The 23011-nt window shown below is 42.4% G+C and overlaps 1 protein-coding gene across 6 annotated transcripts; it reads right to left on the bottom strand.

The window, feature by feature from the left end:
• Positions 1-6: 6 nt before the first annotated feature.
• LOC138141719 (putative P2Y purinoceptor 10) lies at positions 7-17966 on the bottom strand. Of its 6 annotated transcripts, none has more exons than XM_069062532.1 (2): positions 16889-17966; positions 7-1235 (listed from the first exon to the last, which is right to left on the bottom strand). In XM_069062532.1, exon 2 carries the CDS (start codon positions 1185-1187, stop codon positions 150-152), a length of 1038 nt encoding a protein of 345 aa, XP_068918633.1. In that variant the 5' UTR covers positions 1188-1235; positions 16889-17966; the 3' UTR covers positions 7-149. The 6 variants fall into 6 exon arrangements, with proteins under 6 accessions (XP_068918633.1, XP_068918636.1, XP_068918637.1 ...); XM_069062535.1 differs by lacking the exon at positions 16889-17966 and adding an exon at positions 16721-16870; XM_069062536.1 differs by lacking the exon at positions 16889-17966 and adding an exon at positions 9409-9649.
• Between the last annotated feature and the right edge of the window lie 5045 nt (positions 17967-23011).

The following is a 23011-nucleotide window of genomic DNA, read 5'->3' as shown; positions in this document are numbered from 1 at the left end:
CTCTCTCTCTCTCTCTCTCTCTCTCTCGAGCAAATTTTGATTTTTCTTTAATGGTATTTTCTCAGAAACATTGAAGGGTGGCAGCGTCTCTTTAAGCCAGACCTCACAAATGTGCAAACCTGAATACATTTTGCTTGCTCATAACAGGATCAAAGTGGCTTGGCATCATCCAGAAGCTCAAATGTAATGGTCTGAAGCTCATCTTGTCTGCGATTAAAGCCAAAGTTTCTGCTCTTGAATGTGAAACGGGACAGGACATTGACGAGGCCACGGGGCGCCAACCGATCCCGAAACTCAGCCGTCATAAAATAATACACCAGGGGGTCAAGGCAACAATTCATACTAGCAAGGCACAAAGAAATGATGTGGAAACACAGAATGCTTTTCATAAAGGAGCAGCTGGAGAAGAGTTCTTGTTTCAGCATCATGAAGATTGGGAAATTGATATGGTATGGGGTGAAACAAATGAAGAAGACCATGGCACACATCAGGACCATCCTCAAAGCTTTCTCTTTCTCACTGTTGTTCTGGGGGGGCATTTGGTAGTCTTGTAAGGATTTCATCATCTTCCAGGTGCAAAAGGCAATGACGCCAACAGGGATCACAAAGCCTCCCAGTTCAGCTACAGTGATCATGGCAATGGAGGAAGCCATGCTGATGTGTCGTACTGCAAGATCGGCAAAGCAGGTTTCACTGGAGGTGTTGGCCAGGCTGTCACTTCTCATGACAAGCAAGGGCAAGCAGGCAGCTCCAACAGTGATCCAGATGGTGCCACTGATGGCCATATCGTACCTTCGCTTCCAGTTTCGGGCCTTGAAGGGCTTGAGAAGGAAGAAGCAGCGCTGCAGACTAATGCATGTCAGGAAGCAGATACTCGCGTACATGTTGAGGTACTTCAGGTAAAAGCAGAGAAGGCACAGGAACCTTGGGAAGGGCCAGTGGTGGTTGATGTAGTAATAGATCCGCAGTGGCAGTGAGAGAACATGGGCAAGGTCAGCCACAGACAGATTGATCATGAAGATGATGGCCTTGTTCTTCTTGCTGATGAAGCGGCACAAGACCCAGAGGGCTGTGCTGTTGGCAAGAAGGCCTGGGATGAAGACCACAATATATGTGATAGCATACAGGGTATACTGGAATGGCAGGTTAAGACCAGTACAATTTACTTCTGTACCATTCCCTTCCATCTTGAATATTTATGTTTCTTCTGTAAAGAACACATGAGAAAAAAAGGTCTGCAGAAAACAAGGGGAAGGCATCATCAGTCCAGCATATATACATAAGGGTGCCTACATTGTCAATAACTGACTTCTCAAGCACATTAAGGCTTCCCATGCACTTTCCCCACGACAAATTCATGAAGTAGAGAGTCCAAATAGCCTTATTCCCATTGTACGAATGAAAAACAAGCTCAGAGAGGATACAAAAACAGAGAAGGTTATTTTTATTACCACCAGGCTTATTCTAAGATGTTAAGGACTGTTCCCAGACGTCAGTAAAGTTTTTTGGAGACTTTTAGACTCATCTTCTCTATTCTCCTATCTCATGCTTGAGTCAGTATGGCATAGTGGAAAGAGGGTTAGAACTGGAGTCAAAGGCACTGGGTTCAAGTTCTGACTGATATTGCTCACTTAACAGTAGGTAAGTCCCTGAACCTCTCAGGGTTTCTGTTTCTTCATTTGTAAGTTGAAGGTGTTAGATTAGATGACCTCTGTGTTCCCTTTTCTACTCTATGAGCCCATGAACCTAAATCTGTCTCCCTTTCCCTACTCACAAATTCTCATTCTGCCCTCTGGCTACATACAATATGCTGTTCCTTTCCCAGATTTTGAAACAACTATGGTTCAATTCAGTTGAACATTAGACTGTGACCACACTGAGGCATTTGGAGGCACTTTTTCACCCAGAGAGATCTAGATAGAGGACTGTACCAAGAAGTCTGTCCCCCATTCACACCACAGTTAACAGGGATCACAAAGCCTCCCCCATTTACTCCACAGTTACTTACAGGAGAGACCTCAGGAAGTGGAGAACTTGGGAGTTTCCTTTACTCTTGTGTTTCGATGGCAGTAGTGGAGTTTATTCCCTGCTTGAAAATTCCATGATTCTATAGCTTTGTGATCTTTAGAATGATGCCTCACACCCTATATTTATATGATGGAGGCAGAACCTTTTTTGTTTCTCCTTTCTCTGCCATTGGCTGGTTGTGCCTGCTGGCTGACTGAAGGCTTATGCAGTCAGTTATATTAATGTGTCCCACTAGTACTTCTGGACCCCATTTAGTGGGGAATGCTGGTCAACAGCCCAGGCATTTATTGAGTGCCTACTATGATGAAGATGCTGGCCCCCTAAGTCTTCTTTCTAGGTTAAGCACAATTTCTTGTATAATATGGCATTTGTCGACAGTACCCTTAAATACCTGATTATGACTGTTTAGGGCCAGAGACAATGTCAGTATTCTTCCTTGGTTCAAGCTTGAAGGCCAAGCTGTAACTTCCCTGGTATTTATCATGCTAGGAAAAGTAAATTTTACAGATCATTATATTAGCTACCATTTATATAGCTTATTATCCCCATTTTACAGATGAGAAAACTGAGAAAGCCGGAGCTTAAATGCCTAGAGTTTGAGGCAGAATGGGAATTCAGGTCTTCCTAGTCTAGTGCTCTGTCCATTGTGCCACCCTGCTGCCTCTTTCATTTGTAGAAAGGAAAGGATAGTAATACTCCCTATTATTTACTCAACTTTCATTCTTATTTTATTATATTATATATTTAATATATTATTGTAACTACTAATCAGATTAATACTTTCTATTGGAAGCGAATAGAATTCAAACTGGGGAGAACTGAAAATAAAATAGAACTGAATTAAAATGAGCATACCCCAAGATGATCTAGAGTAAAGATCGAGCCTGTGTTAGCTCTGCCCCAACTGTCACCTGTGGAGGGAAGAGCATCTCCTTTGAGACAGTCTGAGGCTGCATCTGTCTCCTCAACAGTTAAAGAGACAATTGGAAAGTGAACAATTCACTCAATCCATTGGTTTCTTAACCTAACGATGCTGATAGGTTGTTTTTACATATCGGTCTGTGTCTCTCCCCTTCCGGCCCCCTTCTAATGCATGGTGGTGGCACTGGGGTTCCCTAGGCTCTCTAAAGCTTCTTTGGTGAAGCACATGGCAGGGCATACCTATTGGAAAGGCACATTAGAGCATGGACCTTGGGCCGGACCGCTCACTCCAAGGTTATCCCCAGGAGGATGAATTCATTTGGGGCCCACGTTACAGAGCAAGGTTTCCAAGTGGATACAATCCCAGTTCATTCATGTCCCATATCAGCCACCCTTTAAGGTCCAGGGTGGCAACTAGCTGGGCAGATGCTCATGTCTGCATTTAATGGCCAAAGCAATTGACAATCAGAGAGATGAAATGGAGCGCCACAGCTGAGGCAGGGCCCGAGTTTGTCCTGGAAGGGGGTTCTTAGACTGCTTAGCTTGAATTAGGAGGGTCTTTCAGGCAAACAGCCAGTCAATTCAGACAAAAACCTGGCCTACCTGACTTTTTTAAAGGGCATTCACTGTGTAACTGAATTGACCATTGAGCAGAGATCCTGGAGCATTTAGTGTTTGGAGGCCAGGGGTGTTACTGAATCACCCAGACTGACCAAGGCCACAGTGGTGTCAAACCCAGCCCAGAAATACTTTATCTCTACTTGGAACAGAGAGGATTCTATCATAGGGATTTTAAAGAGAAACAAAAGCAACCACTGAAGGCTGGAAGGCAGGGAGGTCTGTGCTCACACTGTGTGTCCTTGCTGTGTGGCCTATATGGAAGAAAAGACACAGTGGAGAGAGTGCTGAGGGTATAGTTGAGAAGGCCTTGGTTCAAATCCTGCCTCAGGCACTGACTAGCTGCATGGCCTTGGACAATTCACTTCATCTTTCTGAACCTCAGTCTGCTCATCTGTAAAATGGAGATACCACTAGCTGTAGTAATTACAACATAGGATTGCCATGAAGACTTCCAAACTCTAATTAAAAAAAACCACTGAACAACCACTATTAATAATAGGTAGCAGGGGCAGCCAGGTGGCACAGCAAGTAAGGGCACCGGCTCCAGTGTCGGGATGACCTGGATCAAATCCGGGCTCAGATACTCAGCACCACACCCAGAAATAACTGGCCATGTAACCTTGAGCAAGTTACTTGACCCTGATTGCTTATTAAAAAAAAAATAATAATAGGTAGCATGTATATGTCACTGTAAATTTTGCAAAGCACTATCATATGTTATCTCATTGAATCCTCATGACAATCCTGTGAAGTAGGTACTCTTATTATTCTCATGTTACAGATGAGGAAATCGAGGCACAGAGGTTCAGTGACTTGCCCAGGGGCACACAGCTAGTAAGTGTATGAATCAGAATTTGAAATCAAGTCTTTCTGATGCCAAGTCTAGCATCTGATGATAAAGAGGGCCACCCACCAGAATGAGACATTATACAGTTGTGAATATGGCCAATGTGCAAAAGTTTTGCTTGACTTATTTATTGTTACAAAAGTTTGGTTTGGTTTCCAGTGGCGGAGAGGAACAGATAGGGGAGAAAATAAAGGCTTGTTAACTGGTAAGAAAATTAGATTTAAAAAGGGGGAGGAGAAAGAGGTCAATGATTATACCTTAAGAACTGTTACATTTCTGAAGTGCCTTTTCACATACACAATCTCAATTGTTCCCTACAAATGACCCTGCACAATGGGGAAGGCAGATATTTTGTCCCCATTCAACAGAGGAGGAAACCACAAGTCAGAAAGGTGAACATCTGGGCCCCACCAGCCAATGGTGGAGCTGGGAAGTCTATCCCCAGTCTTCTTCTAGCCCAGCAATCTTCCTGTTCTCCCCATGCCTTCCTCACCTTGTCACCGCCCGGACAATTCCTACCCATTCTTCAAGAACCATCTGCTCTGGACACTTTCCTGGATGAGCCTTATCCCACTGATCTCACCTTTGGCTGGGAGCCAGGAGTGTTTAGCGTCTGCTCCCATCATTCTGCATTTATTTAGACCCCGCTTTCTACTGCTGTTGAACTTCCTGTGTGTGTGCCTCTTCTTGCACTAATGTCCTTCATCCTCAGATCAACTGATGCCTTGGCATGAACAGGTGGTGACTCAAGTTCTCCAAGGCTCTGCTCCTCAGGCACAAGTTTCAGCAGATCCACCATAGTTGGGAAGGCTTCCTATCTGTACTGCTGATGGACTGAATGTCTGTCATGCAAGGATTAGCCTAGAGGCCACAGGTTCCCCGCCCCTGGCCTAGTTCAATCCAGAGGTTTGCCCCCATCAATTTTGGAAGCCCATCTGCACAGAAGGGCTTCTGAGGTTTTGGAGGGAGCAATCTGGGGTTGTGGAGGGAGTATCCAGAAGGATGAAGTCCCAGATCCCAGATGTAAATGTGCGTGTCTGGTGGCATCTCGATTGGAAATTCACTGGGACCAGGGGTCACTTAAATGCCTTCAACTTGAAATCACTTTAAAACTGGAAGAATATCAGGTTTGGGCACTGGTTCAAACCCTGACTCTACAGATCACTACCTGTGTGACTTTCAGGCAAGTTCCTTCTACACTCTGGACCTCAGTTTCCACATCTGCAAAATGAGGGGCTTGAACTAGATGACCTTTCAGTACCCTTCCAGCTCTGAAAATCATTACGATCTTACCAGCCGCCTATCTCTATGACTGAAGCTAACAAGGATAAATATAACCTGTATATTTCCTTAGACAATTCTCTTCACCTCTCTGGGTCTCAGTTTATGTTTAAAACGGACCAGATAAGTTCTCAATAAGCATATTTGTTGGAAGAATTATAAATAAATGAATCCCAAGAAGCCAACGCAGAGCATAGGGAAGGAATTCAAGGGGAGTGCCATTAAACTGTGCTATTTGGATTGTCCACTAGATGTCACAAGTGAGCCATGGTTCATTGGTTCATTCTGAGGCATTAAGAGAAGCCATGAATAATTGTCTTCTCTAATAAAGAAGAAGTCATTTTGAGAAGTGCCAACGCCCTTATAGCCACAAGAACAGAAGTTTCTGCAGGCTATTCTGGGGAGTTTCTTTCCAAATCAACTCTTAAATCGTTTTTTTTTTGTTTTTTTTTTTTTTTAATCAGGGTGAGCTAAAGAGTTGTGTGGTACCAGTACCGGAAGGGGTGGGGTGGAGGGAAGGACTAGACATGATTTCATTTGCAAAAGAAACTCCCTCTGCCACGCTAGTTCCATACCTTCCCTGAAACGCACAATTTTACAACGTGGTCTGGGCGATGGAGAAGTTCAGTGAGCTGTCCAGGGCCACAGCCAGCCTGTGTCAGAGGTGGGGCTTCACCCCAGGACTTCCTAGGCCAAGGCTAGCTCTTTAGCCACTAAGTCACACTGCCTCTGTAGGGTTTTTTTTAGAAACTCTTAAGCCATCACTACATCAAATACAAATCCATTGGAAACATACTATGTCCACGGGAAGGCAACATTTCAAAGCTTCAGTCTCTTCTCTAATATATATATATATACATGTACATATGTATACATATACATATTTAAACTATACACGCACACATATACATACATGAGTATATATTCATATCTATAAATGCAGATATGTGTATATCTTTATTTTTATGTATTATACACATACACATATACATGCATACATACACACACTCACACATTAAGGCATCATGGCAAAGTGGGAAACCCAGGACCTGGGTTTGAAGCTGCCTCTGCCACTGGGTGACTTTAGGAAACCCGTCCTTCTCAGAACATCAGTTTTCTCATGTGTCAAATGGGAGAGTTAGATTAGATGAGCCAGTCCCTTTCAACTCTCTTTTTTTTTTAAATCACATAGGAATCAGGTGAGTTTTCCCAGCACAATCCAAAGCCCAATTTTCAACCACTAACCTTGCTGGCAAAATGTTTCAGAGCAGAGATTATGGATCCCACCCAGAGGCACAGGAACAAATACAATAAATTAATAAGATTGAGATAAGCACTTATCATGAGCCATCAGAGCTGCAAGGGGCCTAGACACCATCTGTTCCAACCCCCCTGTTTAGTAGCTAGATGGAGGGAGCAACTTATTCAAGACACTGCTTTCTATAGAGGTATTATAGATGTGCACAGAATGGGCTAGGTGAGCTTCGGTGTGGCAACATCATTGAGGCAAACTTTACCATTGACCCTTCCCCTTCCCAGCTTACCCCAGGGTGTGCTGGTCCACTCAGCTCACCCTCTCTCTGTGCATGCTGATAATAAACCAGAGGCCTTATGAAGTCCAACTCACTCATTTTACAGCTGAGGAAACGGAGGCACAGGGAAGTGAAGTAAACTCCTCATTAGTAATCTCCAATACTAAAAGTTGAGGCAAAACTTGGCCCTGAAAATCTAAGGTGAGGTGGTTGGCCTAAAGAAGAGAAGACTCAGATGGAGGAGAGGCAGCAGGCTAGGACTCATTCAGATGTGGAAGAAGGATCAGTGTTGGTTGGCTTGGCCCCAGAAGGCAGAAAAAGGAACAATGAGTGGAAATTGCAAAGGTGCATTTAGACTTGATGTAAAGGGAAGAAAATCCCCAACTTAACAATAACCATACGAAGTGTCCCAAAGGGCACCAGGCTATCTCAGGAAGCAGTGAGCTCCCTGTCAGTGGACGGCTGCAAGTAGAGGCCAGGGGACATTGAGGGGAATCCTCATCAGGTATGGGCTAGACTTGATGACCCCTCGGATGGGCCCCTTCCAAGTCCAAGATTCAGGGAGCAGGCATGTCTTCCCAAGCACATGGAATCCCCGTGGCATAGGCTACATTCTGGCTTGCCAAGAAAAATTCCAAAACAGGCCTGCTCTTCCTTTGTCATCTTTAACATTAGCAGATCGTCTGTGTGCGTGCCTATAAACACAGGACCCAACAATGCACAGCTCAGATTTGTGTCCATGGAAAGAGGAAAAGGAAGTCTTGGCAGGGACTGCCTCTCCTTCAATTTAATTCAACAAGCATTTTCAAGTACCTACTATGTGCCAGACACTGGGGCATGCAGAGACAGAAACAACATATTCTCTGCCTATAAGATTATCCTATTTAACCTCTGAAAAATCTGCAGCAATTAGAGCTTGGGGGCATGAAGAGAGGGTCTTAGGTCCTGGAAGCACAGAGTGGTGTTGGTACTGATGGTCCTAAGTCTGACCCCCCAATAGATAAACAAGAAAATAACCTACAGAAAGCTTCCAGCCACCTCTGAGGCCCCAGGACGCTAGAGCATTCCTTGCAGGTGAAGTTCCTGGAGCTGTCCCTGACTCACAAAGGGCTGTAAAAGTGTCTGTTTCTCATTTGAAAGGCTTGGGGCCCTCTTGGACCTTAGGCAAGTCACTTTCCCTCTTTGGGTCTCAGTTTCCTTTTTTGTAAAGTATGAAGATTAGACCAGATGATTTCAGAAGGTCTCCTCCAACTCTAAATCCTTTGATTCTATGAGCCAAGGAAGTTTGAGGACCCAGAATTTAACCTTACACCACAGTGAGGGAAGTGGAAGCTAATGAGTTTATTTTGTGTATAGCTAAGGACCCCAGCAAGGAGGGTATGGGTCCCATCAGAATCTGTGGAACAGCTAATATAACTTCTTCACTGAACTCTCAGACCCCAGGTTGCCCTTCCAATTCATCTGTGAAAACCAGGACCTAGAAATGTCAGTTCAAACAAGCTATAACTAGAATGGGGTAACCAAGTCTTTGTCCCAGGATGCAGAGCCTTAGAGAGCCAAGACCTGCAGTCTTTCAGCAGCATAGAAACAACTAAACTTAGAACCTACTTAGAAAACTAAGGACTTAAAAGAAGCTACAAGTTAAAAGGAGAAGCTAGATGACACTGCAGTAGATAGCATGCTGGGCCTGGTATCAGGAAAACCTGAGTTCACATCCAGCCTCAGACACTTCCTAGTTGTATGATCCTGGGCAAATCACTTCACCCTGTTTGCCTCATTCTCCTCATCTGTAAAATGAGCTGGACAAGGAAATGGTAAATCCCTCCAGGAACTTTGCCAAGAAAACCCCAAAGGGAGTCATGAAGAGTGAGGCACAAGTGAACAACAAAAGCAGATGGCTGTGGCCACACCTCTGGAACCCCATCCCTAGTCACTGTCCTGGTGTCCAACCTAGGCAGCTTCCCCGGTAGGATTTAAAGGTGGGATGCAGGCTACCTGCCCCAAGAACAAAAGTATCTAGTGTGAGAGCTCTTCCCAAACACCCCAGCCTGCTTTCCACCCAGTTTCAGATCTCTGTTCTCCAGGGTTTCTGAGGCCTACAACTCTTCCTATGTTGAAAGCCTCAGTTTTCTCATCTGTAACCTTCAGCCTTTCCTCAAATGGTGGGTTTGCAAATACCTTCAAGAGAGATGGTAGAACGTCTAGACCGGAGCCCACATCCTCTAGTTTCCAGCCCTTCTCCAAGGCAGTAAAAGATCTTACAATAAGCAGCAGGCAGGACTTCGGACAGTTGCACAGTGCAGATAACCAAAGGCCTGTTGGGCACAGGAAGCCATTGAGTCTCCCGGCTGGGCCATATGCTGGACACCTAGCTCTGCTTTCATGAGAAGGAACTGAATGTGGGTTGCCTCTCTTGGTTCCTCAGACACTGAAAATAACAACAACCTTCTCTTCCATTTCACTTTCACATTCATGATCACATGTGAATTGCACCATAATCCAGTAAGGTACAATAGGCAGCTGTGGACCACTGGCTTCCATTTTTCTGGTGCTGTAGAATTTCTAAAGGGTTTGCCCTACACTGGTGTTATTACCCCCATTCCACAGAGGAGGAGACAGATGCAGAGAAGTCAATTGACTTGCCCATTGTCACAAGGCTAGTAGGTATGGGAGCTAATACTCAAACTCAGGTCTTTCCTGACTCTAAGCCCAGGCCAGTCTCCATTCAATTTCCATTGTCCATTTCCATTATACTTCCATGCTACATCCCATTTGCAACTGAGGAAAAGAAAGCATAGGGAGACCACATGTAGTTTCTCAAGGCCCCAGATGTACCCAGCCATATGTTTTCCTTCCCTACCCAAGCATAGCCAGTGAGTGACATAGGAGAGCAGGAGCTGGGCCTCTCATACTGTATGTGAGCATGAGGATCCAGGGCCCATTCTACTATAGTACACTGCCCCTCTAGTGAGGAGAAGGTAATGTCCACTATGGACCATGATCAGTAGGAGAAGAGGATGGGCACAGGGGCAATGAAGAGCTGAGACTATGCACTTCTGACTGTACTAACCATCAGGAAGACAGGGGGCAGGGGCATGGCACTGGAAAGACATGCATCTTAGTCAGATCCTCCATGATGCCTGATTAATTCCAAAATTCCAATAGAAACAAAGATTCCTCGAGGCCAGAGACTTTCATTTTTGTTTCTGCATTCTCTTAGAACACAGACTTCCTGGTACATAGTAGGTGCTTAATATAATTTTTAGAAATTGAATTGAATTCAAACAAATGATCATTTAAGTGAGGGGTAGGGGTGGGGGGGTCAGATTCCAGTTTTGCAGCTTACTATCTGTGAGACTTTAGGTGGGTCACTTCCCCTCTTGGAGTCTCAATTTCTTCAGATGCAAAATGGGTACAATAATAACACTTAAATAAACTAGGAATAGTCCTTGTTAGCAAGGAAGTTTGTAAACTTTAAAGTATTCTTGAAATATTGATGCTTACCTATTAGACTCTGGGGTAGCCACTCTATTCTGGCCCTCAGTTTTCTAATCTATAAAATAAAGAGGTTGGATGGACTACTTGAGTCAATAAACATTGGCTCCCTTTCCACATTGTAGAATGCCTATAGGATGTAATTACTTTTTCCTTGTACCAGACTCACTGGATGCTCTCTGTGTTCCTTCTTGGACCAAATATACATCCATCCATACAAGCACACATATATACATACCCACACATACATACAAACATGTGTGTATATGAGTGTACAAACATATACATTGGATTACATGATCCTAGATCTAGAGTTGGAATGGGACCTCAGGGGTCACTGTGCCCAACTAAGGCCCTGAGAAGTTATGGGACTTGCCCAAGGTCATGTGAGGAATGTCTTAAGTGGGATTCAAACACAGATCTTCTCAATTCCAGGACCAGAATTTGAACCACTATTTGACAGTTCATTTTAAAAGTCTGACTGAGGAATGACTACTGATGGACATTTATTTAGCAGCATTTCCCAGTGGGCAGGGTTGCTATCTGGGAGCTGAGGACAACTCTCTGTGACCCTCAAATCAGCTGCCTACCTATTCAAGAGTTGTGAAAAAGCCCCTTGCTGATTATTTGGGTCTCTAGAGCTGGGTCATCTCTATTCAGCCTTAACTTGGCCTTCCCTACCCTTAGGTATCCAGTAGGTTACATGGGAAAGTTAGCTCTGGCCCAGACAGAGCAGGAGCTGCACCTTTCACCCTGTGCCAGCTTCACGCACTGAAGTTCAGAAGCAAACAGCCCTTCAGTCCCCTAAGAACTCCTTTTCCAAGGCTGGGTTGGCCTGCTTCACAGCTGCAGGAAGAGATAAAATCCAAGGCTCCCCACCATAAGGCTAACACATGGAATGTAATTACTTCCTTCTCACTCCAGGCCCACTGACCTGCAACTTACAGGCCATTCGAGGGGTCAACTTTATTCCTCTGGGGACCCACATGGATGAACTTGCATTGACCCCTTTTGGTAGTTACTGAGGCTTACTAGCTAGCTATCCTTCTAGGCCTCCTTATAGCCTACCTGGACAGTCTGGTCAAGTTACAGTCAGAGAGGAAGCAGGGACCCCGGAAAAGTTAGAGGAAGAGAGCATTAGAACTAAAAAGAGGTCCCTTTATTTGTGGGGTAGGGGTACTCCTGAGTGCCTGGGTAAGACATTTCCTGTGAAGTGCAACAATGGTGTGAGGGCATTTGGGGTCCAGTGATAAGAGCCCTGTATGTAGAGTCAGAGGACCTGGGTTCAGATCTCAACTCTGTCACTTATTATCTCTGTGGCTTTGGGCAAGTCAATTGCCCTCTCTAGGCCTCAGTTTCCTCCTTTGTAAAATGTTGAAGAGAGTTGGATCATAGAACTTAGCTCTAGAAGGAATCTTAGAGATCATCTAGTCCAACAGAGGAAGAAACTGAGGCTCACAGAGGTTAGCAGCTTATGATCTCTTTCTACTCTAAATCCTATGTGTAATGGTATACTGCATTGTTACTATGTTTAAGGTTTTATTTTACCATGAGCTTCAAAGAACCAGAATCTTCTGGTGATTGTGCAAACACCTCATTTTACAGAAAAGGAGATTGCATCCCACAGTGGAGAAGCTAGGAGAGATTGAAAACCAAATTTCCTGACTCCCAGTTGCTCTGTCACAACCAATTAGTCCTTCATTATATTCAGACTTATATTGTTGTTAATGGATCCCCATTAGGGGGAGGATCATGCCTTAGCTCCTGAGAAGCAGGGTTAGCCCTGGGACAAACCATGGATAAGGAGAAGTTTGTCCTTCCCTCCACCAGAGGGGTCTGTCCTGGTTAGCACCCCCTAGTACACAATCAAAGCAAATGATACTATAGACCCCCTGAAACACAGAAGGGATTCTTCACCTTTTCTGTGTCACAGATTCCTTTTGCAGTCAGTCTGGTAAAACCTCTAGACGCCTCCTCAGAATCATATTTTTACATGCGTAGAATAAAATATGTAGGTTATAAAGAAAACCAATGGTATTGAAATACTGTCATATATATATATATATATACACACATACATATACATACATACACCTATATATACACACACATACATATACACACACATATATATATACACATATATACACATACATATACATACACACACCTATATATATTTAAAGTTCACAAACCCCAGTTTAAGAACTCTTAGACTAGATGGTCTGTAAGGGTTACTCACAGCTCTTAATCCTATGATTCTTCTATGGACTTAAGAATTTGAGATTTTAGTAACAGTCCAGGGGGTAAGCCTAGAGACTGAGTGCTTCCCAAATCACACCATGCAGGCAACCACCCACTACACCTACTCTTAAGGTTGGCCTTGCTGAGCTACACTAGGGGAAAAAGACAGTCACTGGGGAAACAGGTCAAGGGCTTTTATGTGGTTGCCCACCTGCAAAATCCTAGGGAGACCCTTTGGAGAGCTCCAAAGTCTTGCTAATCAACTACTGTTCTCTGATCAGGTCAGCTGGGCCACCCTTGGAAAATGGGTTTCTACTCTGCTTCCATTTTGACTGAAGATCGGCTGCTCTCTTTGAAGCATAATCACAGAAACCCCAGGAGGCCTCTCAGAAAAACATGCTCTGACTTTGTGATCACTGGACTGAAGCTCCTGTTAGAAGAAAGGGCACTGGAGCAAGACACTCAGGAAACGAGATTTTAAAGGCCGGGCAGCTTCATCTGTCCACTGCTGCTGCCCGCTTGCAAAGCGCAGATGGTGGCCCAGGCTAATGCCAAGAACCTACTGTGCTTCACCTCTGTGCAACAGTCGTCCCTGGGGTTTGGTAATAGGCAGGCAGTGTGGTATAGTAGGAAGCACAGTGGATTTCACTGCTCCCAAGTCTTGGGATCATAAATACAGAGCTCCAAATTCCCTTGGAGGCCAACTAGTCCAACTCTTCCATTTTAGAGATGATGCAACTGAAGTTCAGAGTGGTTAAGTGACTTACCTATGGTCATACTGCTAGTATCTGAAGCATGATTCAAACTCAGGTCATCCTAACTCCAAGTCTAGCACTTATCTCTGGAACTACATTCTGACTTGGACTCCCATCTCTATCAATTACCAGCTGCATGACATTGGACAAGTCCCTTCCTCTCTCTGATCTGGTTTCCTCTCCTATAACAAGAAGGGGTTAACTCTTCCTGCTGCCCAACCTTTCTCAATGGGAGAAAGCTGATGTACCCAACAACTGCCCTCCAAGGAGTTAGTGGCAATATCCCAAGTCAGGGATGTCTGTGAAGAAGAAGGAGGAAGAAGAGGAGAAAGAAGAGGAGGAGGAGGAAATGTTTGCCTTAAAGTAAGAGTTCTTAATTTTTTTTTTGGTGTCATGGAGTCTGAAGAAGTTTGTGGGTCCCTTCTCAAAAAATGTTTTTAAATACATAAATTAAAATATATAAGATTATAAAAGGAAACCTAGAATATAAAAATCAAATTACTGAAATTGAGTTATTGACATATTTTTCTTAAAGTTCACAGACCCCAAGTTGAAACTCCTTGCTGTAAAGGAATTATTCTTTAATGTTAGAATTTCAAGGACTGGGGCAGACATTTTGTTACCCCTGAGATTATATCCTATAAACAGCTGCCTATAAAGAGGCTGACTCTGGTGGGAAGTATGTTGACATGGTTACCCAGATCCCACAGGTAAACATTCTTTTCCATTCTTAGCAAACAGCCTTTCCCAAGCAACATGATCTAATGGCAAAAGGCTGGATCTGAAGTTGGGCGACTTGGGTTCAAGGACGAACTCTGCCATTTGAGGCAAATATCTTCCCCTCACTTGTCCCCATTTTTCCATTTCTATGATCTGTAAAATGAAGGGGACTGGATCAAGTGTTTCAAGATCTCTGCTGGACAATGTCTTCCTTTTGGTCCTGCAGGAGAGCATGGTGTAATAGAAAGAGGAGGAGATTTGGAGGCGAGAGGACATAAGTGGGAATCTTGACTATGCCACTTACTAGTGACCTATTTGATCTTGAGCAAATCATGTCTTTTCTGTGAGCCTCAGTTTCCTCCTCTGTGAGATGATAGGCCTTTATGATCCCAAAGGGGTATTCTAGTACAAATTTGTAACCTACATTAGCACTGTGGAGGGCAAAGGATCAGGAGTGTATATGGTAGGGAGGATTTGGAGAAGGGTTCTTTAGGACACCTCTTCTGCATGCCTAAGGATAGAACAGCTAGGAAGCCAGCCCACCCATGGGTACAGACTAGGACAGAAAACCCTTTTGGAGATTTTGAGTTTGCTAAACTGGGTCCTTTTCTCCTCACTGGGGGAGATTCATTTGGAGGGGGAAAGGTCAGGGAAGGGCACTTTGCTGACCTCGGCAATCCCTCCGGATGGTCCCCAGAGGACTAGACCCTCCAGCTGCTCCCCAACTTGATTGAATGACTCTGAATCACCCTCAGATGGAGGAAGAGCCCCACCTGGACTTGTGGTCATAGAGATTAGGTGGAGCAGATTTCCAAATCTCAGATTTCAGGGGCCCACTTGGCAAAGGCTGTGGTGCAGAGAGGGCTGCAGTGTGACTCATGCTCACATTGCACACAGCTGTTCCATTCGTATTGAGTTTCTGGAAGGCGGCTCTATTCCTTCCTTGATTCAACATTTGACCCTCAAATGCCAAATGACCCACTTTACTGTACCACTACTGACTAAAAGAAATTTAACATTTAAATAATCTCATCCTGGGTCGATACATTACATATAAAGACTCTAGGTTTTACAGTCCAATGGAAGGGACCTCTGAAGATCATGTAGTTCAATCCCATCATTTGACAGAGTAGGAAAGTGAGGAAAAGAAATCTAGGCTTGGAGTTAGAGGACAGATTCAAATCCTAGCTCTCTCTCTCTCTAACTAATCATGTGACTGTGGGCAAGTGCCTTCCCTTTGGGTCTCAAGTTTCCTCAATCCATAAAATGAGAGGGCAAGACTTGATGATTTCTAAGGTTCCCTCCTACTGAAACTCTGATCCTAAGTACTTGGATGTCAGAGATTTAGAACTAGAAGGTATCTAAAAAGTCATCTAGTCTAAACCCGTCTTTCAACATATTGAGGAAACTGAGGCCCAGAGAGCTGAAGGGGCTTGCCCAAAGTCACACAGTCAAGATCAAGGTCATGTGATTTATGAATGTCAGAACCAAGATTTGAATCCAGGACCTCTGAATCCAACTCCATGACCATATTGCATTTCCCCACCACCAGCTGCTTTTCATGAAAAACCCAAAGTATATAAGAAGGTTTCAGTGATCTCACAATAAAGCTTGTGACCCCACAAATAGGACCATATATAATTCTGCATGCCCTGCACCACTTGGGAGTTTATAGTCACACTCCAAGCGTGAAATTAGCACTATTAAGAACAGAGCCAGATTTGAATGTTCCCAGTATGGAAAATGAAAGGAATCTCTCATCAGAGGCAGGCAAACCCTGGATTCTCATCTGAAAATGTTTCCCATACTCCCAACTTATAAATATAGGAGAAAAATTCTCAGGGTAAGCTGAGAATCAGCCCGACAGCCATCTGACAGCTGGGACTCTCAAACTTGGTGAGAATCTGTTCGCTATTTGAAGCCCTGCTGCCCCACCCCACAAAGCAGCCACTTCAAATGCCCCAGTGGAAGGAAAAATGCCGATCATGAACTTTCTTAAACGACACAGTCTAGAAATGAAAATGGCTTTTGGTATTTGAAGGTTTCTTCCTAAACATCAGATTTAAGTTTCTATGTATTCTCTCAGAAAGTACTGTTAATCAACCATGCTCTCAAACTGAACTGTTACATGGGCTTGTTAAGAGGAACAGTTTATTTTAACTATGCTGGCCTCTTGGTCTATGTCAATTACATCGGAGAGAAAAGAACTTTCTCTCCAGACAGTCCCATTTCCTTAGGCAAAGCATGCAGCCAATGTTAGTATGCATAGATATTACCTCCCTGTAGCTTCCAGTCTTCCATGAGAAAATATCCCCCATTAGATAAGAAAAACAAAACAAAACAAAAGGAAGCAGCAGTAACTAACATATACTACTTTCAAACCATGCAGGTTTGGGAAGGTCTATTTTTTTAAAGTATCAAGAGAAAGTCAAGAGAAGCCTTACCCTTTCTAACCAGATATCCTGTAGTGAACTGCGGGTTTGTGCAGCTTGGAGAGGAAGTAACGTCGTTTATTCAGCAAAACAGGAAAAAAAAACCAAAACTGTCCACCTCGAATAGAAGGTAAAGAACTCTGTCAGCATCACTCAGTTGTCTGGGAATGCAATCGTCTCCGAGGTTATTGTGGGCAAGAGAACGCCAATTTGGGCTTCGGATAAAATTCATAGTTTCCATGATTTGTGTATGCCCTCAATCAGAAACAGAGTATCTGACTGTTCCCTGCCACGTCTGAGCACTTCAGGCTTGCCTCGGCCAAATCTGAATGTTTAAAGTGTGTATTATTGAAAAGAACTGTAGGAAAGTTCACTTGGTCTTTACCAAAAAAAATCTGAATATAATAAAAATGTTAAGCTTTTATAATGAAAGAGCAGTGGGCATTGGTATTCAAGTTGATTGTCCACAGTAGGTTTTTATCCTCATACCTTCTCCTAGGACTTTTAGGACACTGGGATGGTTCCCGAAACCCTGGAGTTTATGGGCCTCGCTGAAATCCATAAGGCTCCCCTGTGGCACACTGATACTGAGCTGACTTCCTCTTCTTGCCGGCCCATGTCCTAACATTTCGAAAAGCTTCCATATCTCATGCTTGTACTCCTTGCTCACATTTACCAGTACTTGGCATTTCGCAGTCTGTGACGTCACAAATGATGAATCAGCCAGATGGCCCTGAATGAAAATCGAAGAACATCAAAAGTTGAAGGCCACTGAACCCCAGGCACCTTACATGCCAAATGTCGTTTTGGGGACTGGCAGACAGACTGGATAGGCACTGTCCTTCCACATGTCATTACATCCTTTTGACACAAGGGCCCTGCTTCTATTGAATGATATGAAGTCCTTGGTTTTGCCATGGGGTTTGGAAAGAGTACATTGAAAATGCACAGAGCTTCCTGTAGAGTATATACCCACACTCTATAATCTGCTGTCTCTCTTGATTCTTCATGAATCAGACCCAGTTTTTTTAGTTCATGTCTACATGTGGTCATTTGGTACAGTAGAAAGTAGTAGATGGCTCTTCTCCTTATGACTCTTGGACCTAGTTCTCAAAATACCATTTACAGCAGTAAGGAAGGGCAGGAAAATTAAAGGTATGGACTTTGGCCAAAAGGACACAAATTCATCTCCATTTGCATACAATGTGACCATTTCCTTAGAAAACCCCAAAGATTCACTAAATCAAGACAACAGCTTCAATAAAGTAGCAAGATATAAAGTAAATCCACAAAACATCAATATTTCTACGAAGTACTACCAAAAAACAGAAGGAGCCGTGTAACCTTGATCAAGTTACTTAACCCCAATTTCTTTGGGGAAAAAAAAACAGGAGGAAAACCTAGAAAGAAAAATTATATTAAAAATAACTACTAAATGTGAAAAATGTTGACGAGGCTGGGTGATGCAACGAATAGAGCACTGACCTTGGTGTCAAGAAGTCCTGAGTTCAGAGGGGGAGCCAAGATGGTGGAGTAGAAGCAGGAAATTCCGTGAGCTTCTGCTCCAACCACCTCCAATACCTGTAAAATATGACTCTAAACAAATTTTAAAGCTATAGAACCCACAAAGTGACAGAAAGAAACAAATCACCCACTAAAGCCAGCCTGGCAGGCCAACAAGTAGGGTCTATCCCACCAAGCTGGAAGCTAAGCACAGTCCCACATAAGCCGCACCAAACCTGGGACAGCCCCAACCAGCAGTGTCCAGAGCAGACATCAAGAAAGTGAATCATTAGCAGCAGTGGCAGTTTCCAGACTTCTCAACCCATAAATGCCAAAGAGAAAGTAAAAAGGTCAGTGGGGAAACTCTGTTGGAACTGGGTGACTGAAGAGTGTGGTCTGGCCCCTGCCCCCAGGGTGATAAGAGTGAAGGCATGGAGCTCCAAAAATTAACCAAGGAAAATGATTTGCTAAAAACTAGAATCAACCAAATTGACACAAATAACTCTATGAGGAACCAAGAATTAGTCAAACAAAACAACAAGTATGAAAAATTAGAAAAAGAGGTAAAATATCTCAATGGGAAAATAACTGACCTGGAAAACAGATCCAGGGGAGATAATCTGAGAATCATAGGCCTACCAGAAAATCATGATGAAAAAATTAGCCTGGACAACATTCTCCAAGAGCTTGTTAAGGAAAACTGCCCTGAGATACTAGAACCTGAGGGTAAAATAGAAATCAAGAGAATCCACTGGACACCTGCTGAAGGAGATCTCAAACTGAAAAGTCGTCAAAATGTTGTGGCCAAACTCCAGAACTACCAGATAAAAGAGAAAATACTTCAAGTGGCCAGAAAGAAACAATTCAAATATCAAGGGTCCACAGTGAGGATTGCACAGGATTTGGCAGCCTCTACACTGAAAGATCGGAGGCAGTGGAATACAATTTTCCGGAAGGCAAAAGAGCTTGGGTCACAACCAAGGATCACATACCCAGCGAGACTGAACATATTCTTCCAAGCAAAGAGATGGTCATTCAACGATATAACAGAGTTCCAGACCTTCCTGATAAAAAAGCCAGAACTCAATGGAAAATTCAACCTCCAATTATGAGATGCAACAGTGACGTAGAAAGGTAACCAAGGAAAACACACACACACACCCTGCTATTTGATAAGAGCAAACTGGTTATAGACAAGTAGAGGGTATGAGTATAAAATACACAAAATGATGATAAAAAGATCTTATTAAGGGCTACAAAAGGACTGCAATGGAAGAAAGGGAATGAATGAAGTGGAAAAGTGTAAATTATGCCACACAAAGAGGCATAAAAACAGTATAGCAGAGGAAAAGAAGGGGGGGGGGAGATGGGAATCATATGAGCTTTTCCCTCATTGGTTCTGGTGCAAGGAAGGAATAACAACCAGTTAAGCATAGGACTCTATGGAGAATAAATGCAAAAAGTATCATTTTAGAGAGAAAGACGGGAGGGAGAGGAGCTTCGCATGAGATTTGTTCCTGTCACTCTTGGTGAGAAGAAGAAATAACATACTTCATTAAGTATAAAAATATCCTACGGGCAGTAGGAGGGGGAAAGGGATAGGAAAGGGAGAGGGTTAGTAGGGAGGGAAGAAGTAAGGGGAAAGGGGAGGAAAAGGGAGGGGGACTTATAAGGGAATACTGAGGGAGGCAGTGGTCAAAAGGAAAACTATTAAGGGAGAGAAGGGAGAAGGGGGGAAAAATATGATCATTAACAGGGGTGGGAATAGGATGGAGGGAAAAAAACAGATAACAATCATAAATGTGAATGGAATGAAATTTCCCATAAAATGGAGACAGATAGCAGAGTGGATTAGAAATCATAATCCTACAATATGCTGTTTACAAGAAACACATCTGAAACAGAGGGATACACACAGGATAAAGGTAAAAGGCTGGAGTAAAATATATCATGCCTCAGCTAAAGTAAAAAAAAAAAAAAGCAGGGGTAGCAATCCTTATCTCAGATAAAGCAAAAGCAAAAATTGACCTAATTAAAAGAGATAAGGTAGGGGAGGCCAGGTCGCTCAGCAAGTAAGAGCATCAGCTCCAGTGTTGGGATGACCTGGGGATCAAATCCGGGCTCAGATACTTAGCACCACACCCAGAAATAACTGGCCGTGTAACCTTGAGCAAGTTACTTAATCCCGATTACTTGAAAAATAAGAAAAAAATAAGAAAAGAGATAAGGAAGGAAACTATATCCTGTTAAAAGGCAACATCGAGAATGAAGCAATATCATTACTTAACATATATGCACCAACTGGTATAGCATCCAAATTCCTAGAGGAGAAGGTAAAGGAGCTAGAGGAAGAAATAGATAGCAAAACTACACTAGTGGGAGACCTTAATCTCCCCTTCTCTGAACTTGATAAATCTAACCTCAAAATAAACAAGAAAGAAGGTAAGGAGGTGAACAGGATTTTAGAGAGGATAAGTATGATAGATCTCTGGAGAAAACTGAATGGGGACAAAAAGGAATATACTTTCTTCTCAGCAGTTCATGGCACATCCTCAAAAACTGACCATGTACTAGGGCATAAAAACCTCACAATTCTATGCAGTAAGGCAGAAATATTAAATGCATCCTTTTCAAATCATGATGCAATACAAATTATATTCAATAAAGGCCCATGGAAAGACAGACTAAAAACTAATTGGAAATTAAACAATTTAATCCTAAAAAATGAGTGGGTCAAGGGCGGCTAGGTGGCGCAATGAGTAAAGTGCTGGCCCCAGAGTCAGGAGGACATAAGTTCAGTTCCAGCCTCAGACACTTAACACACACACACATACACACACACACACACACACACACACACACACACACAAACTAGCTGTATAACCTTGGGCAAGTTACTTAACCCCAATTGCCCTCCAAAAGGCAAAAAAAAAAAAAAGAATGAGTGGGTCAAACAAGAAATTATAGAAACAATCAGTAATTTCATTCAAGAGAATGATAATAATGAGACAACATACCAAAATTTGTGGGATGCATTAAAGGCAGTTCTTAGAGGAAGAAAAAAACCTAGAAAAAACCTAGAAAAAGAACAAATTCAAAATCCCCAATTAAATACTAAATTAGAAATCTTGAAAATCAAAGGAGAGATTAATAAAATTGAAATTAAGAAAACTATTGAATTAATAAATAAAACTAAGAGCTGGTTTTATGAAAAAAACAACAAAATTGATAGACCCTTAGTCAATATGATAAAAAAAAAGAAAGAACAAAACTAAATTATGATTATCAAAAATGAAAAGGGTGAAATGAAAAGAAGAGGAAATCAAAACAATAATTAGTAATTATTTTTCTCAATTGCATGCACATAAATTTGACAATCTTAGGGAAATGGATGAATATTTACAAAAATACAAGTTGCCCAGATTAACTGAAGAGGAAGTAAATTACTTAAGTAACCCCATCTCAGAAAAAGAAATTGAACAAGCCATCAGTGAACTCCCTAGGAAAAAATCTCCAAGGCCAGATGGATTTACTAGTGAATTCTATCAAACATTTAAAGAACAATTGATTCCAATACTCTACAAACTATTTGGGAAAATTAGTGAAGAAGGAGTCCTACCAAATTCTTTTCATGATACAAATATGGTACTGATACCTAAATCAGGAAGAGATAAAACAGAGGAAGAAAATTATAGACCAATCTCCCTCATGAATATAGATGCAAAAATTCTAAATAAAATACTAGCAAAAAGACTACAGCAACTTATCTCAAGAATAGTACACTTTGATCAGATAGGATTTATTCCAGGAATGCAAGGATGTTTTAATATTAGGAAAACCATCAGTATTATTGATCATATCAACAATAAAACTAGCAGAAACCACATGAACATCTCAATAGATGCGGAAAAGGCTTTTGATAAAATACAATATACATTCCTATTAAAAACATTAGAAAGTATAGGAATAAATAAAGCCTTCCTTAAAATAATAGGTAGCATCTATTTAAAGCCATCAGCAAGTATTATATGTAATGGGGAGAAGCTAGAAGCATTTCCAATAAGATCAAGGGTGAAACAAGGGTGTCCACTATCACCCCTCTTATTCAATCTGGTACTAGAAATGTTAGCAGTAGCAATTAGAGAAGAAAAAGAAATCAAAGGAATCAAATTAGGCAAAGAAGAGACCAAGCTATCACTCTTTGAAGATGATATGATGATATACTTCGAGAATCCTAGAGAATCAAGTAAAAAACTACTTGAAACAATAAATAAATTTGGCAAAGTTGCAGGATATAAAATAAACCCACACAAATCCTCGGCGTTCCTATATATTTCCAATGAAATCAAACAGCAAGAGAGAGAAAGAGAAATCCCATTTAAAGTTACTGTAGACATTATAAAATATTTGGGAATCTACCTGCCAAAACAAACCCAGGACCTATATGACCACAACTACAAAACACTTTTCACACAAATAAAGTCAGATCTAACCAATTGGAAAAATAGCAATTGCTCGTGGCTGAGTTGAGCTAATATAAAAAAATGACAATTTTACCTAAATTAAATTATACATTTAGTGTCATACCAATTAATTTACCAAAAAACTACTTTATAGAGCTAGAAAAAATAG

This window comes from Petaurus breviceps, unplaced genomic scaffold (assembly GCF_028583685.1).
Source record: "Petaurus breviceps papuanus isolate PSGF00001 unplaced genomic scaffold, PetGlider_PUasm1.0 90459, whole genome shotgun sequence".
In the NCBI taxonomy this organism is placed as follows: Eukaryota; Metazoa; Chordata; class Mammalia; order Diprotodontia; family Petauridae; genus Petaurus; species Petaurus breviceps.
This window is presented reverse-complemented; position numbering and strand designations above follow the sequence as displayed.

Bases quoted from the DNA above. Each gene is read 5' to 3' on its own strand.
- LOC138141719 (XM_069062532.1), bottom strand. From the start codon at position 1,187: ATGGAAGGGAATGGTACAGAAGTAAATTGTACTGGTCTTAACCTGCCA.